Source organism: Mobula hypostoma, chromosome X2 (assembly GCF_963921235.1).
Source record: "Mobula hypostoma chromosome X2, sMobHyp1.1, whole genome shotgun sequence".
NCBI classification, from domain to species: Eukaryota; Metazoa; Chordata; class Chondrichthyes; order Myliobatiformes; family Myliobatidae; genus Mobula; species Mobula hypostoma.
Window position 1 is genome coordinate 44450315 of NC_086129.1, and position 17656 is coordinate 44467970.

Genomic DNA, 17656 nt, shown 5'->3' on the forward strand with positions numbered 1-17656 from the left:
GTTGATCAGTGTAACAAAGACACAGCAGTAAGGGAATTTTCACACATCTCCTGCCGGGAAGCATGCTGGTATCGTTTTACTATATAATAAATCAATGTATTGAGTACAGGAGTTGGGATGTTTTGTAGGCGAGGTCTAATTTGGAGTATTGTGTAAAGGAAAGATATCAATAAAATTGAAAGAGTACAGTGAAAATTTACAAGGATGTTGCTGGGGCTTGAGGATCTGGGTTATAAGGAAAGGTTGAATAGGTTAGGAGTTTATTCCCTAGTGCATAGAAGATTGAGAGGAGATTTGATAGAGGTATAGAAAATTTTGAGGGGTATAGATAGGGTGAATGCAAGCAGACTTTTTCCACTGAGGTTAGGTGGAACTACAACTAGAAGTCATGGGTTAAGGGTGAAAAATGAAAAGTTTAGGGGGAACCTGAGGGGGATCTTCTTCATTCAGAGGGTGTTGCAAGTATGAACAAGCTGCCAGCTTTCCTGCTTTGAAGGTTCTTTTCCATTCACTGTCTCCATGTGATAGATGCTGGAGGTAGCCCTGTAAGAATAAATCAGACTTCAGTGGGGGAAAAAGCACTCATTTGCACATTGAAGGCACCAGTAGTATTTTGGGAATCAGTTCTTAAAGATGCTTCCTTTGTGAGGAAATAATTAGAACGCTAGATGCTCTAACTACCTCTAGTGTCTTCATGTTTAGAATAGATGGGGAAGAAACTGGCTGTGGTTCATTCCTCTCCAAGACAGTCATTCTGATAAACAAAACTTGATGTGCATCATAAGGAGGTCATCACAAGTCATGATTAAGACTGAGCAGTGTTGGCTGGGTTAACACTAAGCTGAGGTTTTATAGGAGGGAGGGAAAACTGAAAGATAAGACAGACTCGGAGCCCTCTACAGAATTATAAATTTCCTGAGTTTCATAGAAATAAATATATGCATTGCCTGAACATTCAATAAGGAAAGATAGTCCTACTGGAATGCAGCACAAAGCAATAAATTTCAAAGAATTAGTGGGAAGAATTGATTTTTGTTGATTTTGAGCTGTATGTTTGCCAGAGTGTCATCTGATAGTTAACTAGAAATCAGTTGTACCATAGCTTGAAAACATGGGAGTGAGTCCAACTGCGGTCAGTGATCTTGCACATCAGTGACGTTGGTATCCAAAGTGAACTTCTTCCATTGGACATGGGTAAAAGTTCAAAGCAAATTTGTCAAATTATGTATATGTCACCATATACTACCTTGAGATTCGTTTTCCTGCAAGCATTTGCAGTAAATAGAAAGATAGATAAATAGATAGATACTTTATTAATCCCGAGGGAAATTTGGTTTCGTTACAGCCGCACCAACCAAGAATAGAGCGTAAGTATAGCAATAAAAAAAACCCAACAGTCAAACAACAAAATGCAAAACTATGCCAGATGGAAAATAAGTCCAGGACCAGTCAATTGGCTCAGGGTGTCTGACCCTCCACGGGAGGAGCTGCACGTTCGATGGCCACAGGCAGGAATGACCTCCCGTGCTGCCAAGTGTTGTATCTCGGTGGAATGTGGCCGAAGTCCAACAGTAAAAAGTTCAATATCCAGTCTGCAAACACGTTCCTCGATCATAATATACCCCGGATTGCACCATCTGTTGTTAACCAGATCAGTAAGCACCCCACTCCTTTACGCTTACCGCTCTCAGTGCACTTCCGGTCAGCCGGAACGGTATTACCCACCGAACTCCTCTTCTCCAAAAATACAAAGAAATGTAATAGAATCAATAAAAATATTACACACAAAGACAGACAAATAACTAATGTTCAAAAGAAGACAAACTGCAAAGAAAGAAAAACAAATAATAATACTGAGAACATGAGTTGTTGAGTATTTGAAAGTGAGTCCATAGGTTGAGTTCATTGTTGAGTTGAGTGAAGTTATCCCCACGGGTTCAAGAACCTGATGGTTGAAGAGTTATGACTGTTTCTGAACCTGGTGCTGTGGGACCTAAGCCTCTGTACCTCCTTTCCCGATGGTAGTAGCGAGAAGAGTGCATAGCCTGGATGGTGGAGGTCCTTGATGATGGATGGTGCTCGAGAGAAAGTGTAGTTGAAATAGGTCCTAAAGCCCATTTGGATTCTTTCCGTGTAATGACTTATTACATTTCAGCTGGAAGGGCCACAAAATTCCAGTTGTCAGCTACTCACTTCAGCAACCTGTACTGACTGTTGATTGGTGTGCCTCTGATACTTGTTTAAAATGATTGTGGTCATTGTGATAGATGTACAAGGTGCATTGAAGCTTTCTTTGTATTTCAATTATTTGTGCAGGATTACCTTAGAAACATCTCCTTTGGAAGATGCATTTCATGTTTACAATTTTTTCTTATGTAGCTTTACTTTTTCGTTTAGTGCAGAATATTGTTTGCATGCTAGAAATCAGGGCATTCTTGATTTATTGACCCAACAGAGTACTGACCAAGCCATAAAGTTACCCTGTTAGACAGTATCTTGCTTGGTGAAATGCCTCCACTTAGTATGAGATCATGGAACCTGCTAATGGATACTTACACTGAAACCTGTTAAGTAGCCAACATTTTTTTCTGACAGTTTGCTGCCTTAAATTATATTCTTTGGAACAGACTAACAGTCAATGTGAAGAACATGATGTACTTGTATCTCTGGGAGATGTAAACACATTTTCAACCTGTGAAGGTTCAGTAATAGCATTCGAATTGTTGGGATGCTACTAATTAGTTCGCTTTCTCATTTTCTATGATTAGTAGGTTTTTCAGCTTCCAGTAAGTATTGTCCAAGGGTTCAAGTAAGAATGTCAGATACATTTTCATCTTATAGCAATTGCAAAAAATTTATTCTGGTGAATTCAAGGTGACAGTTACACTCGGTAGCCACTTCATTAGGCACACCTAATTACCTCATTAATGCAAATATCTAATTAGCCAATCATGTGACAGCAACTCAATCCATAAAAGCATGGAGGCATGGTCAAGAGGTTCAATTATTGTTGAGACCAAACATCAGAATGGGGAAGAAATGTGATCTAAGTTACTTTGACTGTGGGATGATTGCGGGTGCCAGACAGGGTGTTTTGAGTATCTCAGAAACTGCTGATCTCTTTGGGATTTTCACACACAGCAGTCACACACATTGCAGAGAATGGTGTATAAAAAAAAACAAAGAAAAACATCCAGTGAGTGGCAATTCTGTGGTTGAAAACACCTTGTTAATGAGAGAGGTCAGAGGAGATTGGCCAGACTGGTTCAAGCTGACAGGAAGGTGACAATAACTCAAATAACCACACGCTACAACAGTGGTGTGCAGAAGACCATCTCCAAAACTCACAACATATTGAACCTTAAAGTGGATGAGCTACAACAGCAGAAGTCCATGACCATTCTCCCAGTGGCCACTTTACTAGGTACAGAATGTACCTGATAATGTGGCCACTCAATATACAAAAAGCTTTTTTTCTTCTTCTCAGCCTTCCACCATCCCACAACTGAGAAAGACTTGTATTTCCATGTTCACCACATGTCAAAATGTTTCACATTATTATAGACCAAATTTTTCATTACAATGCTCGTTATTCCCTTTTCAGCTGCTCATCATATCAGACTTCCTGGCTTCTGTTGAGTTGAATGAAGAGTGAGATGGATGCTGGTAGATGTCATGAAGAGCTTGTCATGTGGGTACTCCACGTGGGTTTGACACTATAATATTGTGTGGCAGTATGGATTGTGGCAATAGCAAACACGTTCTCAAAGCAATGGTAGCAACACTGTATCTCAGACGTGCTGTGGACTATAATTTCCCATTTTATTTCCGTTTTTATTTTTGATGTATGACTTTTACACTTTCACCAACATCGCATCTCCACACATTGGGAGTTCTCAGTATTAAATAAGTAATGGATTTCTAGCTAGCTCACTGTTCAAGTGTGCTGTAGAGCATTGCAAACATTTATTCTTATGAATTCAAGGTTATGTTTCTGAAGTGCAAATATAATTTTTCCTCATGCCCATTTTCCATCTCCCTAGTAACTGGGAAATGAAGACCTGTATTCTGTCTCTCATGTCAGTTAAAATAACTGGCATGCATCGCAGTTACTATTAAATGCCAAAATATCTGAGAGCAGTGCCGTCTGGAGCTTCGCTCCTGAAAGCGTCACCCATGGCGGTAAGGTCAAGGGGGAGCTTCCAGACAAAAAACGATCCAACCAAGACCTCAGTGGTGGAGCTGGCAGATGATAATAACATTACAATGGCAGTGAAGATGGAGGAAGGCTGCAGCAGTGAAGGGTGCCCAGTTGCCTTCGATGCCATGCCACTGGACCTTGACCAAAGCTATGCATGGGTATCCTTCATTAAGGGAATAACCCCCTGGGAGAACATTACGTTACTACTATTATGCCAAAAATAATGTTTTTAGTTTTATCACCATGGCTTTATGGATCTGTTGAACTGCACTCCAGTAAAGAGAAAGGACCAGGCGATAAATGTAATAGTGAGCTGAGGAAAATTCTGCACCTTGGTGCTGTGGGATGTCCATCTCAGTAAAAGTTTATCTCAAAACTGTATCTTATGGATATTGTATCCTTGACATTCCAGTTCAAGATCCTTCATCTGGGCTGAAAGATAGAGGGAAGGTAGCCATTATGAGAAGGTGGAGGGAAAGGGGGAGAAAGGGCAAGGTAGATTCTACCACCCAACCTCACCAGGTTCCACCTCTTTATAGAACCTTCCCTTTGTTTGTCAATCCAGGTGAAAGGTCTTAACCCAAAATGTCAGCTGTCCATTTCCCTCCATCCAGACTCACTGAATTCCTCCAACATTTTCTGCGTTGATCATGAATCACAAGATAATTTGTACAACTTCAAGCTGATGATGATGAGAATGCACAGGTTGAGAACTTGGGTGCAAAGGTTGTCGATCCCAAAACTTACCACTTCCACAAAAAAACAGGATAGAAGAAAATCCAATAAGGCCTGTTGACTTAATCACTGAGGTTGCTCTCAGTGGATGAAGCATTAAGTGTAGATCACCTAAAGTGTGCTTCTTTTACAGACACATTTTCTTTGAGATGCCAGCAATGTCTGCTGAATGTCGAGGCTGGTGGGTGGATGGTGTGGATAAAGTGAATCTTGTACTTACCCTGGGTGTAGGTTTGGGAAATTGGTCAGACATAATTGAGGATGAAGCAGTGAAGATTTAGCTGAAAAAGTGGAATGGAGTTCCTGCTGGTTGGGTTGGGTGAAGTAGCTGTGGGAGTCTATTGGCTTGTAATTGATTAATATCCCTTATCCTCAGAAATGCATAATGCTGAGTGCCAGCCTTAGCTCTGTTCCTATAATTAATTCATTGGAGCAGAGGACAAGCCATTAGTACATCCATTCCAATTTAAAATTTCTCTTTTCTCTCCCACAGCGTGGAGTTATGGCTGAAAAGCCGCTTGATGCTGGATGTGTGTCAATTGCTCTTGAAGACACCGTGTGCAATGGAGGGTCCCAGGATGCACCTCTCCTCACCACACACCTGAAGAAGGTGGAAAACCATATCACTGAGGCCCAGAGGTTCTCTCATCTGCCCAAGCGTCCAGCTGTGGACATAGAATTCACTGACCTCTCCTACTCTATAAGGGAGGGACCTTGTTGGAAGAAAAGAGGTAAGGATAGTTTTATTTTTCTGCTTTGTCAGGCCTTGTTATCTGTAAATACCTGCAAGAAAATTAATCTTAAGGGAGTATATGATAACATATACACACTTTGATAATACATTTACTTTGACTAAATGATCTACTTTTGTCTTTACCTACAATGGGAATGTATACTCAGTGGCCACTTTATTAGGTACACCTGTATAGCTCATTAATGAGATTATCTAATCCAGTGGTCCCCAACCACCGGGCCGTGGACTGGTACTGGGCTGTGAGGAAATGATATGATTTGGCGATATGAAACGATATGGTTCAGCTGGCACCTTTCCTCATTCCCTGTCATGCACTGTTGAACTTGAACAACCACCACCCCCACCCCCCCCCCCCCCGTCGGCTGATCCTCAAGAATATTGTGAATATTAAACTGGTCCGCGGTGCAAAAAAGGTTGGGGACCCCTGATCTAATCAGCCAATCACGTAGCATCTCGGTGCATAAAAACATACAGACATGGTCAAGAGGCTCAGTTGTTGTTTAGACTAAGATGTGATTTAAGTGACTTTGACTGTGGAATAATTCTTGGTGCCAGACAGGTTGGTTTGAGTATCTCAAACTGCTGAACTCCTGGGGTGTTCATGTGCTTCAGTCTCCAGAGTTTACAGAGAATGGTGAAAAAAATGAAAAAAAATCCATTGAGTAGCAGTTCTGTGGGTGTAAACACCTTGTTAACGAGAGAGGTCAGAGGAGAATGGCCAGACTGTCACCTTCCTGTTAGCTTGAACCAGTAAATCAAATAACCACGCGTTATAATAGTGGTGTGCAAAAGAACATCTCTGAACTCACAATATGTCAAACCTTGAAGTGGATGACCTGTAGCAGAAGACCACAATCATACACTCATAATAAAGTGGCCATTGAGTGTATACGCACTTTGATAATACATTTACTTTGACTTTGAATTATCTACTTTTGTCTTTATCTCCAATGGGAATATATTTAGTGAAGACTTGGTGTCATCTGCAAATTTGCTGATCCAATTAACCACATTATCATCCAGATCATTGGTGTAGATGACAGCCATCAACGGACCCAGCACCGATCCCTGTGGCGCACCACTGGTCACAGGCCTCCAGTCAGAGAGGCAACCATCTACTACCACTCTCTGGCTTCTCCCAAAAAGCCAATATCTAAATCAGTTTACTACCTCATTTTGAATGCCAAGCAACTAAACTCTCCTGACCAACCTCTCATGCAGGATCTTGTCAAATGCTTTGCTAAGGTCCATGTAGACAACATCCACTGCCTTGTCTTCATCAACTTTCTTGGTAACTTCCTCTTAAAAACTCTTAAGATTGGTTAGACATGACCTACCATGCATGAAGCCATGCTGACTATCCCTAATCAGTCCCTGTCTATCCAAATACTTGTATATCCAGTCCTATAGAATACCTTCCAATAACTTTCCCACTACTGCTGTCAGACTCACCGTAACAGAATGGGATTCCTCTGGGTGCTCTTGTTCCCTCTCTTACTCCAAAGATGTATGCTTGTGAGCAGGAGTATGATAACACTGGAACTGTGGTGTCACTTGCTGGCAGCCCAGCACAATCCTCACTGATTTGATTTGATGCAGTGACACACTTCGCTGTATGTTTCAATACACATGTGACAAATTAATCTATTATTTTCCTTGAACTATAAGAAGGATGTGATTAAGTTGGAAAAAAATTCAGGATGGAGTGCTTTAAGTTTGAAGGAGAGACTGGACATGCTGAGGCTTTTTTCCCGGAGCACGGAAGACTGAAGGGTGACCTTGTTGTGCTGTTTGAAATCATGAGGGCCATAGAAAAGGTGAATGATCTCTTACCCAGTGTGTGGGATTAAAATTAGCTGAGTGGGAAAAGATTTAAGGGAATCTTTTCTACACAGAGGGTGGTGGGTAGGTGGATGGAGTTGCCAAAGGGAGTAGTAGAAGATAGTGCAATCATAACATTTAAAAGATATTTGGGCAGATTCATGGATTGGAAAGGTCTACAGCAAGATGGGCCAGATGTAGGCAACTTGGTGAGCATGTAAAATTTGAGCAGAAGAGCCAGTTTTCTTGTGCTCCATAACTCTAACTGGAAGGAGTAAAGATGGTGAGGAGCATAGCTGAATGGTTTACTAGCTTCAGTCTAGAACCAATGTTAAAAAGTTCAAGTCTAATTGTTATTTAATCATACACATGTATGCAGTTAAACAAAACTGCGTTCCTCTGGGACCAAGTTGTAAAACACAGTACATGCAGTTGCACACAGCACATGCACATCCTGTACAGTCACAAAATAATATAGCACTAGCTGCTGAATGGCATTGCCTGAATATTGATGGTGCATGGGATGTTATCCTGTAGCCACGTTCCCACAAGAACAAGCACGCAGCAGTTCCTCATCTTCTGCAGCCACAAACGAAGGCAATCCAGCTTGACTTCCAGTGAGCGAACGCTGGAGAGCAGCCCCGACGGGAGAGCTGGGCTGCAGGAGCCAGCATGAACTCAAGTGTGCCCGTTATGCCTCTGCCGCTCCAGTGCTGCCTCCGGCAGCTCCGTCCTTGTGTGGCTGTAACAGGTGATGCTGCAGTAGGTGCGCCTTCTGCATACCTCTGTTTGTTCCCACACCGCCTCTGGCACCTCCTCCCATCGGTGGCTATAACAGGCAATGCTGCGGCATGAAGGCTAAGACCACGCAACCTCCGAGGCCACACAGCTCTCCCGCCATCAGTCTCAGCAACAAACCAATGAACTGTACTTACAGTACTTTGTATTATCAATATCCATCGGGGTTTTGCAATCACAAGAAAAGTGTTTAAGACATACGTTTTCACCTTTTATTGGACCCAGAGAGTCCGCTGTGACCAAGCACACAACCATCTTACCGAATTTTTTCCCATGAAGGAGGAATAATCAATGTGCAAAATGGATTCAGGAAGGCTGCTGGAGTGAAAGTATTTGAATATACAATTGGATGTTGCATTGCTGAAACTTTATAAATTGATAAACTTCAATAGTATGGAAATTAGTTGCTTTGTGACTTGGTATGAAATTTTCAACATGCAACTACCCCTTCCAATAGAAGGAGCCTCTGACTTTTCTGTGGTTCAGAATGGAATTATTTCGAGTGATTTCTGTGCACGGGACAACTACTAATGGAAGTTGCGATGATGATGCATGGTTCCCCCTGCGCCAATAGGGTAAGCCCCACCCTTAGTTATTTACTCCGTCAAAACGCTTCGTAACTATGGTTTGGGCTTGCCCTACTGGTGCAGGGTGCAATGCCATCATGGACTTGATGGTCTCATGTGCTGTATGGGGACGCCATGGTAACGTAGCTGTTAGCACGATGCTATTACAGCCCGAGGCGTCGGAGTTCAATTCCAACGCCATCTAGAAAGAGTCTCTGTACGTCCTCCCCTTGGAGTGCCTGGTTTTCTCCAGGTGCTCCGCTTTCCTCCCACAGTCCAAAGATGTACTGGTATTGGTCATTGTAAATTGCCCTGTGATTAGGCTAGGATTCAATCAGGTGCTGCTGGGTGGCGCGGTTCGAGGGGCTGGAAGGGCCTGTTCCGTGTTGTGTCTCAAAAAATAACTAAACAGTAGATTATGTTCCAAGTGGCCAGCTGGCTCGGAGAGTGATATGGGAAATGTGCATTATTGAGCATTTTCTCACATTGCAAGCTCCAGATGGAGGGATTCTTGGGCAATGCACCCACTTGCTTTTTTACTGCAGTTTAAAAGGACCACCTCAAGGATCTGAGTGGTAAGACTTGGTTTTCTGACCCTCAGGGTGGTCAAACATTGTTAAACGAGACTGGCCACTTCTTTTCTCGGTGGTGCCATTCATGGGGTGGTCAGCTGGTAAAATTCAGTGTCTAATGAGCATCTGGGCAGTCTTTTATAAGAAAAAAAAGTTCACGTCAACTTTATTCCTGTCTACCTTGTACACACAGTCTGCTATCCAAATTGCCCATTTACTTTTAATCTTTACCTCTTTTGTCAGAAGTAGGTTTTTTTTTTACACAGAGTAGTAAGTGCCTGGGATGCATGGCTGGGGTTGGTGGTTGAGGCTATCACTGAGGGGACATTTAAGTGACTCTTGGATAGGCAGGTAGATGAAAGAAAATGGAGGGTTATGGGCTGTGTAGGGAGGAAGGGAGATTAGTTTATACTTTATTATTAGTCTATCCTTTATTAAGAGTTTGAAGAGATTTAGCATGTCAACAAATACACTCAAAAGCTTCTATAGTTGTACCGTGGAGAGCATTCTGACAGGCTGCATCACTGTCTGGTATGGAGGGGCTACTGCACAGGACCGAAAGAAGCTGCTGAAGGTTGTAAGTCTAGTCAGCTCCATCTTGGGTACTAGCCTAAAAAGCACCCAGGACATCTTTAGGGAGCGGTGTCTCAGAAAGGCAGCGTCCATTATTAAGGACCTCCAGAACCTAGAGCATGTCCTTTTCTCAATGTTACCATCAGGTAGGAGGTACAGAAGCCTGAAGGCACACACTCAGCGATTCAGGAACAGCCTCTTCCCCTCTGCCATCCGATTCTTAAATGGACATTGAAGCTTTGGACACTACCTCACTTTTTTTTTAATATACAGTATTTCTGTTTTTGCCCATTTTAAAAAATCTATTCAATATACGTAATTGATTTACTTGTTTATTTATTATTTTATTAGTATTATTTTTCTCTCTTTCTGCTAGATTATGTATTGCATTGCACTGCTGCTGCTAAGTTAACACATTTTATGTCACATGCCGGTGATAATAAACCTGATTCTGATTCTGATAGTGCAATATTGTGGGCCAAAGGGCCAGACTGTACTGCACACTTCTATGCTCTAGGGAGAGAAGTAGATTTTTAAAAAATTAAATAAGAGGTATTTGGCAAAAAAAAATCTCACCCCCCCCATGCCCAACCAATTTATTGCACAGTGGAGTCATGTGTCAATTTATATTCCTCACTACCTGACCTCACAGGATGTGTCAGTGGGAGGGTAACTTGTTACAAGTTGCTAATGTCAGCCATATGTAAATAAAGGTCTCTGTCATATAGACTTCTTCTCGTGTGTTTCACTTAGATCTGTTTCACTCTCTGTGTCCGTCGGGGTAAGGGTATCACTACTGGCTTGTGGTCACTTTCTCCCCTATGGTATTTTAACTCAATACTCTATATCTGTAAACCAGAGATTTACCTATTTTTTTCCTCTCCTGCAACTATTTGCCATCGTTCAAGATTTGGTGAATTATTTATGGTTTTGCAAATGGTTTATTTCTATATTTGTTTTAACTTGTTGGTTATTAATGTACTTAAATTGATATGATTAACAAGGAAAGAGTAAGAAACGTTTGTCTAGAAATTTGTCACCAGTCAGAAATTAACAGAATGGGGGTTGAGTCAAAGGACTTCTTGCTGACTCTACTATAGAAGGTAGTTCCGAAAGAAAATTTTAGTGGTTGACTAAGTTTTAAGATTAATGAAGATTATTAGACCAAAATAGTGGATGTAATTTTAAATTAGCATATTCTAACCCTGCCTTTTATATAATTAGTTGAATGCTTCATGCACTAAATTGGGAAATTTAGGAGCTAGAAATATGCATGAAAGAAAAATAGAGGCCTATGTAGGAGGGAAAGGGTGGCCCAGCATTGTGGGCCGAAAGGCCTGTAATGTGCTGTAATGTTCTATATTCCATGAAATAGTTTGCTCGGGGTACTGATTGTGCTTTGTATTCACTGGGTGAGGAACAAAGAGACATTGGAGCATAGCCATTGACGGGATAAGTCAATGTCATTTTGGCATGTGCAATAGAAAGTTAAAAATAATCGACAAAAAGTGCATATAGACATTAAAAAGTGACACATTTTAGTGATACACAAGACTTCTTAATACATGTTTGATGTGAAAATGCACAGGAATTCCTCCCCCTGAGGGGGGAGATATGGATTGGAGTTCCATGCCAATGGCCTTCAGCTGCAGTGCTGAACTGTGGGAGATACCAGCCTTGAACTCAGGCTCGGTACTGCCTGTTCAGTTAGTGTGTGGGAATGAAGTGTCACCTCCTTCTTGTGGGGGGTGGGGTGGGAAGAACAGGGTGTTTACTCAGTATCTTGGGAAATGTGCCTCCCCAACTAGTCTTGACAAAAATAGGTTGATTTATTATTCATAATATTCTAATGAGATGTGCAGAAACGCACAGTATCTTTTCCATATGTAAAAGCCACCATCTAATGCAGTTCATTGCATATGATAAGCTGAAGGTAATTTTGATGTATCCAAAATTGTCAAGTAATTCTTCCCCTGTCAGTAGTGATATCAGCCACACACTGACATCACTATACAATGGGCAGGAGTTTTGAGCCATGTAAACATGTCTGCATTGTCCTCCCAACCCCTCCCCCTCCCCCTCTCTACCCCCCCCCCCCATTACAGTTCACCGCACTCTTTCTCCCTCCCCAGCAGGGCATGAATACAAAGCACAATTCCTCTCATTCCCAGCAGCATATCCGACTTTTCTTGAAAATGACAGTCAAAAATCTGCAATTTCCTCCCTGAACTCAGCTTCAGCCCAGAGATGAACTGTGAAACAAGGCCACGCTGAGAGAGTTTGACCTCTGTCTGTCATTGAAAACTGTTCTCTCTGCAGACTGATTTGTGTTAATGGACTCGCACAGCCTTGTTGTAATTTCTAATCAAATGTATTTTCACTCCTGATGGGTACTAATGCATGCTTGTGGAGATGCTGTACAATTACTAATGCTTTGGGCTGACATCATTCTATATATTGCCAGTCGGTGTTGCTCCTGTGCAACAATAGAAATATGAAAATGATTTCTGTGCATATGAATCGTACCAGAGCAACACGCACAAAATGCTGGAGGAACTCAGCAGGTCAGACAGCATTTATGGAGGGCAATAAACAGTCGAACATTTCAGGCTGAGACCCTTCATCAGGACTGGAATGGAAGGGGGAAGGTGCACGAGTAGGAGGGCGGTGGGGAGAGGAAGGAATACAAACTGGCAGGTGATAGGTGAGAGTGGCTGAGGGGGAAGGTGGGTGGTAGGGAGGGAGAATTAAGTGAGAAGCTGGAGGGTGATAGATGGAAAAGGTGACGTGCTGAAGAAGATATTCTCCTCACTGCCCTCTACTCCCCTTTCTTTCATGGTCCACTCTCCGCTAGCCCCTCCTCCCCTTTCTCCCATAGTCCACTGTCCTCTTCTATCAGATTCTTCCTCTTTCAGCCCATATGAAGGCCAAGTCGAGGCACATTGGGAGTGTAGTGGGGACGGGGTAGGTATTTCAGATGTGAATGAAAGGTGATACTTGGAATTCAAATGTGTATTGGTGAGCCATGTAAAACTTGCCTTGTGTGTTGTGTATGGGCCTTTTTGAATATTGGAAAAATTGTTTTCAGAGCAGGTCATAGTTACTGTAGAATAGTACAGTACAGAGAAACAGGACCTTCAGTTACGATTTCTATGACTATCACTTTACTTGCATAGAACAGTACAGCTTAAGACCAGAACCTTTAGCCCACAATGTCTGCACCAAGTACAATGCCAACCTATACTACAGCTCTTCTGCCTGTACATGATCCATGTCCCTCCATTCCTTACATTTCCATGTGCCTATCTAACAGCCTTTTAAATGCCACTATCATATCTGCCCTTGGCAGCCTGTTCCGGTCAACTCTCGTACTTGGCATTCCTAATGAATGTCTACCTCTCATAATCATATGAACTTTGATCAGGTCTCCCCCGCAGTCTCTGACGCTCCAGAGAGAAAACCCCAAATTTGTCCAACCTCTCCGTTTCATTCATGCCCTCTAATCCATGGTAGCATTCTGGTAAACCACTTCTATGCCCTTTCCAAAGTCTCAACACCCTTCCTGACATGGATGGCCAGAATTGAATGCAATTCTCCAAGTGTGACTTAACCTAAGTTTTATGTTGTTGCAAATCTATACTTACCTATACTGCTCCCATTTACCTGTAATTGCTCTAGAGTCTATAGTCTTCTATACCATTGTGCTTCAATGTCATGTACCGTTATCTGCCATTTCCTCAGGCAGTGATTCACATGAAATCTAGGCCCTCACAAAAGATTCTGCAGATGATGGAAATGTTGAGCAATATAAACAAAATGCTGGAGGATTATAGGTCAGGCATCATTTATGGAGGGTAAATGAACAGTCGACATTTGTGCTGTTGCCATTCATTAGCACTGGAAAGGAAGGGGTGGAAGCTGCAATAAGAAGGTGGAGAGAAAGGAGTTCAAGCTGGAAAGTGATAGGTGAGACCAGGTGAGGGGGAAGCTGAATGGATGGAGGAAGGGGAGATGAAGTAAGAAGCTGTGAGGTGATGGGTAGAAAAGGTAAAGAGCTGAAGAAGGAATCTGACAGGAGAGGAGAGTGGACCATGAGAGGAAATGAAGGAGGAGGGGCACCAGAGGGAGGTGATGGGCAGTTGAGGAGAAGAGAAGGGTTAAGAGAGGAGCTAGAATGAGGAATGGAATAAGTAGAAGAGGGAGGGAGAATTTACCGGAAGTTAGAGACATTGTTGCTCATGCCATCAGGTTGGAGACCACCCAGATAGAATATGAGATGTTGATCCTCCAACCTGAATTTGGCCTCACCATGGCAGTAGAGGACAGGCATGTCAGAATGGGAATGTGAAGTCAAATTGAAATGGGGATCCACCAGGCTTAACAAAGTAGTCCTGCAGTCTGCACCAGGTTTCACTGATGTAGAGGATGCTGCAGTGGAAATTAATTTCCCTCCGTGGAAGTTGTCTAACCTGCTAAGTTCCACCAGCATTTTGTTTGTGAATCCCCAATACTGCACTGACCCACCAACCCATCAATTAAGTGTCAGTCCTCAGAGTGATGCTTGAACCCACAGATGTTCAAATAGTTTTCTATTTCTTAAAGCTTTTCTTTTTTTTTTAAAAAAAAGGAAGGGTACATAAAGGGGGAAATAGATTTCCTCTATCTTTCTCAATGTCTGTAATAATGTTGTCGAGGTGAGTAAGAGCTAGGTCTGAGAGGGCTGGATTAAGTCTGGAGCTAAATCAGTATAAAATAAATGGAAACCATTAATGGACTAAAAGGAAGTAGGCTCTGAAGAAGGCTCTTGTATTCTCAAATCACATTCTTAACCTTGGGTTTAATTTGAATGGACCGAGTCCAAAAATGAACTAAGAATGGTTCCCATCCATTAGTCTGATTGTTCAGTTTTCATTATGCATTATCTAAAAGCTGTATGGATTTTATGAGCTCTTGTGGAATCTGATCACTCTAATCTGGATTGGGAAATGGAGTCTTGCAGGTTGAAGCTTGCAGAAGCTTGGAAAGGTTTGACTTGGTGTTCGGCAGTTGTAATGATAAGGGAGTGGAGATTGAGACTGTCAGTCTTTTGTCTCCAGTTGTTGGTTTAGAACATGGAACATTCCAGCACAGTACAGGCCCTTTGGCCCACCATGCTGTGGCAACCTTTTCACCTATCCTAAAATCATCTAAACACTTTCTTCCTACATTTTTCTGTCGTTCATGTACTTATCTAAAAGTTTCTTAAATGTCCCTAATGTATCTGCCTCTGTCACCACTCCTGGCACTCACTCATTCACCACTTATCTCCGATATGCCCATGGTACTTTCCTTCAATCACCTTAAAATCATGCCCCCTTGTATACGCTGTTTAGGCTTCCACAATGAAATCTGTTTTTATAGTAATGTTCAAGACCCATTTATAATGATGCAAGAACAAACTATAGAAATGAAGTGTGATTACTGTAATGATGAAGGCAATGCACCAGCAATATGTACTTGTATATTGTCACATGTGCCAAGATACAGTGAAAAGCTCGTCTTGCATACTGTTTATGCAGATCAAATCATTACACAGAGCTAGAATAAGGTAAAACAATAATAATGCAGAATAAAGTGGGAAAGCTACCAACAAAGTGCAGTACAGGTAAAACAATAACGTGCAAGAGGTATATTCTGAGGCATTCACTATAATCCTCCTGCAAAGAGCATTCTGGTATAGACTAGACTATTTGTTGGTTTAGAAATGTTGATTTTTTTGGGGCATTGCTATTAGAACAGGCCATTCGGACCACAATGTTGTGCCGAACCAGCTAAAAAGCAAATTAAAAACACCCAAACATTAACCCCTCCTACCTATGCCATGTCCAGATCTGTGTCCATCTTCCTTATATCAATCTGCTTATCCAAACATCTCTTTAAAGCCTCTAATGTATTTGCCTCTACCACCATACCAGGCAGTGTATTCCAGGCATCCATGACTCTGAGTAAAAAAACTTACCCCTCACATCCTCCTTGAACCTACCTCCTCTCACCTTCAATGCATCCCCTCTGGTATTAAACATTTATTAGACTATTGCTGGGGATAACTCGTAGATAATGTTGAAAATGCTCAGTACGTCAGGCGGCGTGTGTGGAGACAGGCACAGAATCAATGTTTCAGGTCAGTGTTCAGTTTTTAAAACTGAATAATTAGTAATCAAACTTGATTTAAATTAGGGTTACGGGGCAGGAGTGAAAAGAACAAAGGGAATGTATGTGATTGGATGTAGACCAAGGGTGTCTAAAGTGCTGGTGGAGCTGGTTGTGAAAGGTGGTGAAGGCTTGTTGATCATTGCTTGTCCAAAGGTCTCTTTCTGCCAGATAAGAAAGCATCAGGCTGCCTTTCCCAATGAGGTGAGCGCTATTTTCACAGTGATGAATTTGATCCATTTTATAGAATCTACTCAATTATGCTGAACAAAGCCTTTCACACCCTTGATCAAAATTCTGTGTTTATATCAAAGATTAAATTATCTTCAAATGATTACAAAAATATTTTAGTAGCAGTAATTGATATTTTCAAGCATTAATATCAATGGAAAATATGGAAATTAAGACCAGTAAATGTTGCCATATATCAAACTTGGTGAAATCCTGAAGTGTCTCCCCTCGCCACTCCCCCCACCCCTAGGTATTCCTGGTGTGTATGACAAATCAACTCTTCTCTGGCTTCTAGCCGGGTACAAGTATACATTATGACTAACATTTCGATGACAAACTCTGCCATCTTCTTCAGGGATGATGCCTGGGTATGACTCAGGTTGGCTGACGTTTACTGGATTCCCTGTGAAAGCAGAGCGGTGTATATCAGCCAGATGGGTTGCACGATGGAAACCCGTAACAAGGAGCACAGGAGGTGTATCTGTTTGGGTTACCCAGAGAAATCGGCCATAGCAGAGCTGTGCATTTGCAATGGCCATAGGATTGACTTTGACAGCACAAAACTACTGTGCCATGCCAATGGCTTTTGGGACTGCCTGCTGAAGGGCACCATTGAATTAAAACTAGAGGAAATGAATTTTAACAAAGGCAAAGGTCTCGCTGTAAGTAAGAACTGGAATTCGATTGTAAACAATTGAAACTTGATTGGATGAGGATTAACCAATCAGGAGGGATGGGCAACGGGGGTACAAATACCACCGGACTAGATATGCCCTGGCATCATCCCTGATGAAGATGGCAGAGTTTGTCATCAAAACATTGGTTATAATCGATACTTGTACCCGGCTGGAAGCCCAAGAAGAGTTTATTCAAGAATATTCGGACTTCCAACCTGGAAGGACAGCAGAGAATTGTGTTATTAAGCTACATAAAGTTATTACTTAAAAAGTTATTTCAGCAACTCTAATTGGAAAATTGTTGGTAACCTTATAGGTGAAACTTGAGCAAGAAACTTGCAGCTGGATTAATAAAGGATTTGTGTTCATTTAAGAATCCATCGGATAGTGTAGTGGAAAGAACAAATGGGTACAAGTGGTTTTCTGATTAATACAACCGGGTGTTAACTGAATGCAGTGTCCATTATTGAAATTGTATATGTTGCATCACCTGTATGAGTAGGACAGTGATGAGGTAGATTTCAGTCAGACTACAGTGA

At 41.9% G+C, this 17656-nt stretch overlaps 2 protein-coding genes across 3 annotated transcripts in view; one reads left to right on the forward strand and one right to left on the reverse strand.

The window, feature by feature from the left end:
- LOC134340805 (G protein-activated inward rectifier potassium channel 3-like) overlaps positions 1-17656 on the reverse strand; it is a 170784-nt gene that overhangs the window by 125505 nt on the left and 27623 nt on the right. The gene's annotated exons all lie outside the window — the stretch shown is intronic.
- The window catches only part of abcg4a (ATP-binding cassette, sub-family G (WHITE), member 4a), a 120291-nt gene continuing 108070 nt past the window's right edge, over positions 5436-17656 (forward strand). The window contains exon 1 of one of the 2 annotated variants that reach the window (XM_063038338.1): positions 5436-5667. In XM_063038338.1, the coding sequence (XP_062894408.1) occupies positions 5439-5667 (229 nt within the window). In that variant the 5' untranslated portion in view covers positions 5436-5438. The remainder of the gene's footprint in view (positions 5668-17656) is intronic. The other variant, XR_010016639.1, reaches the window with a different exon arrangement.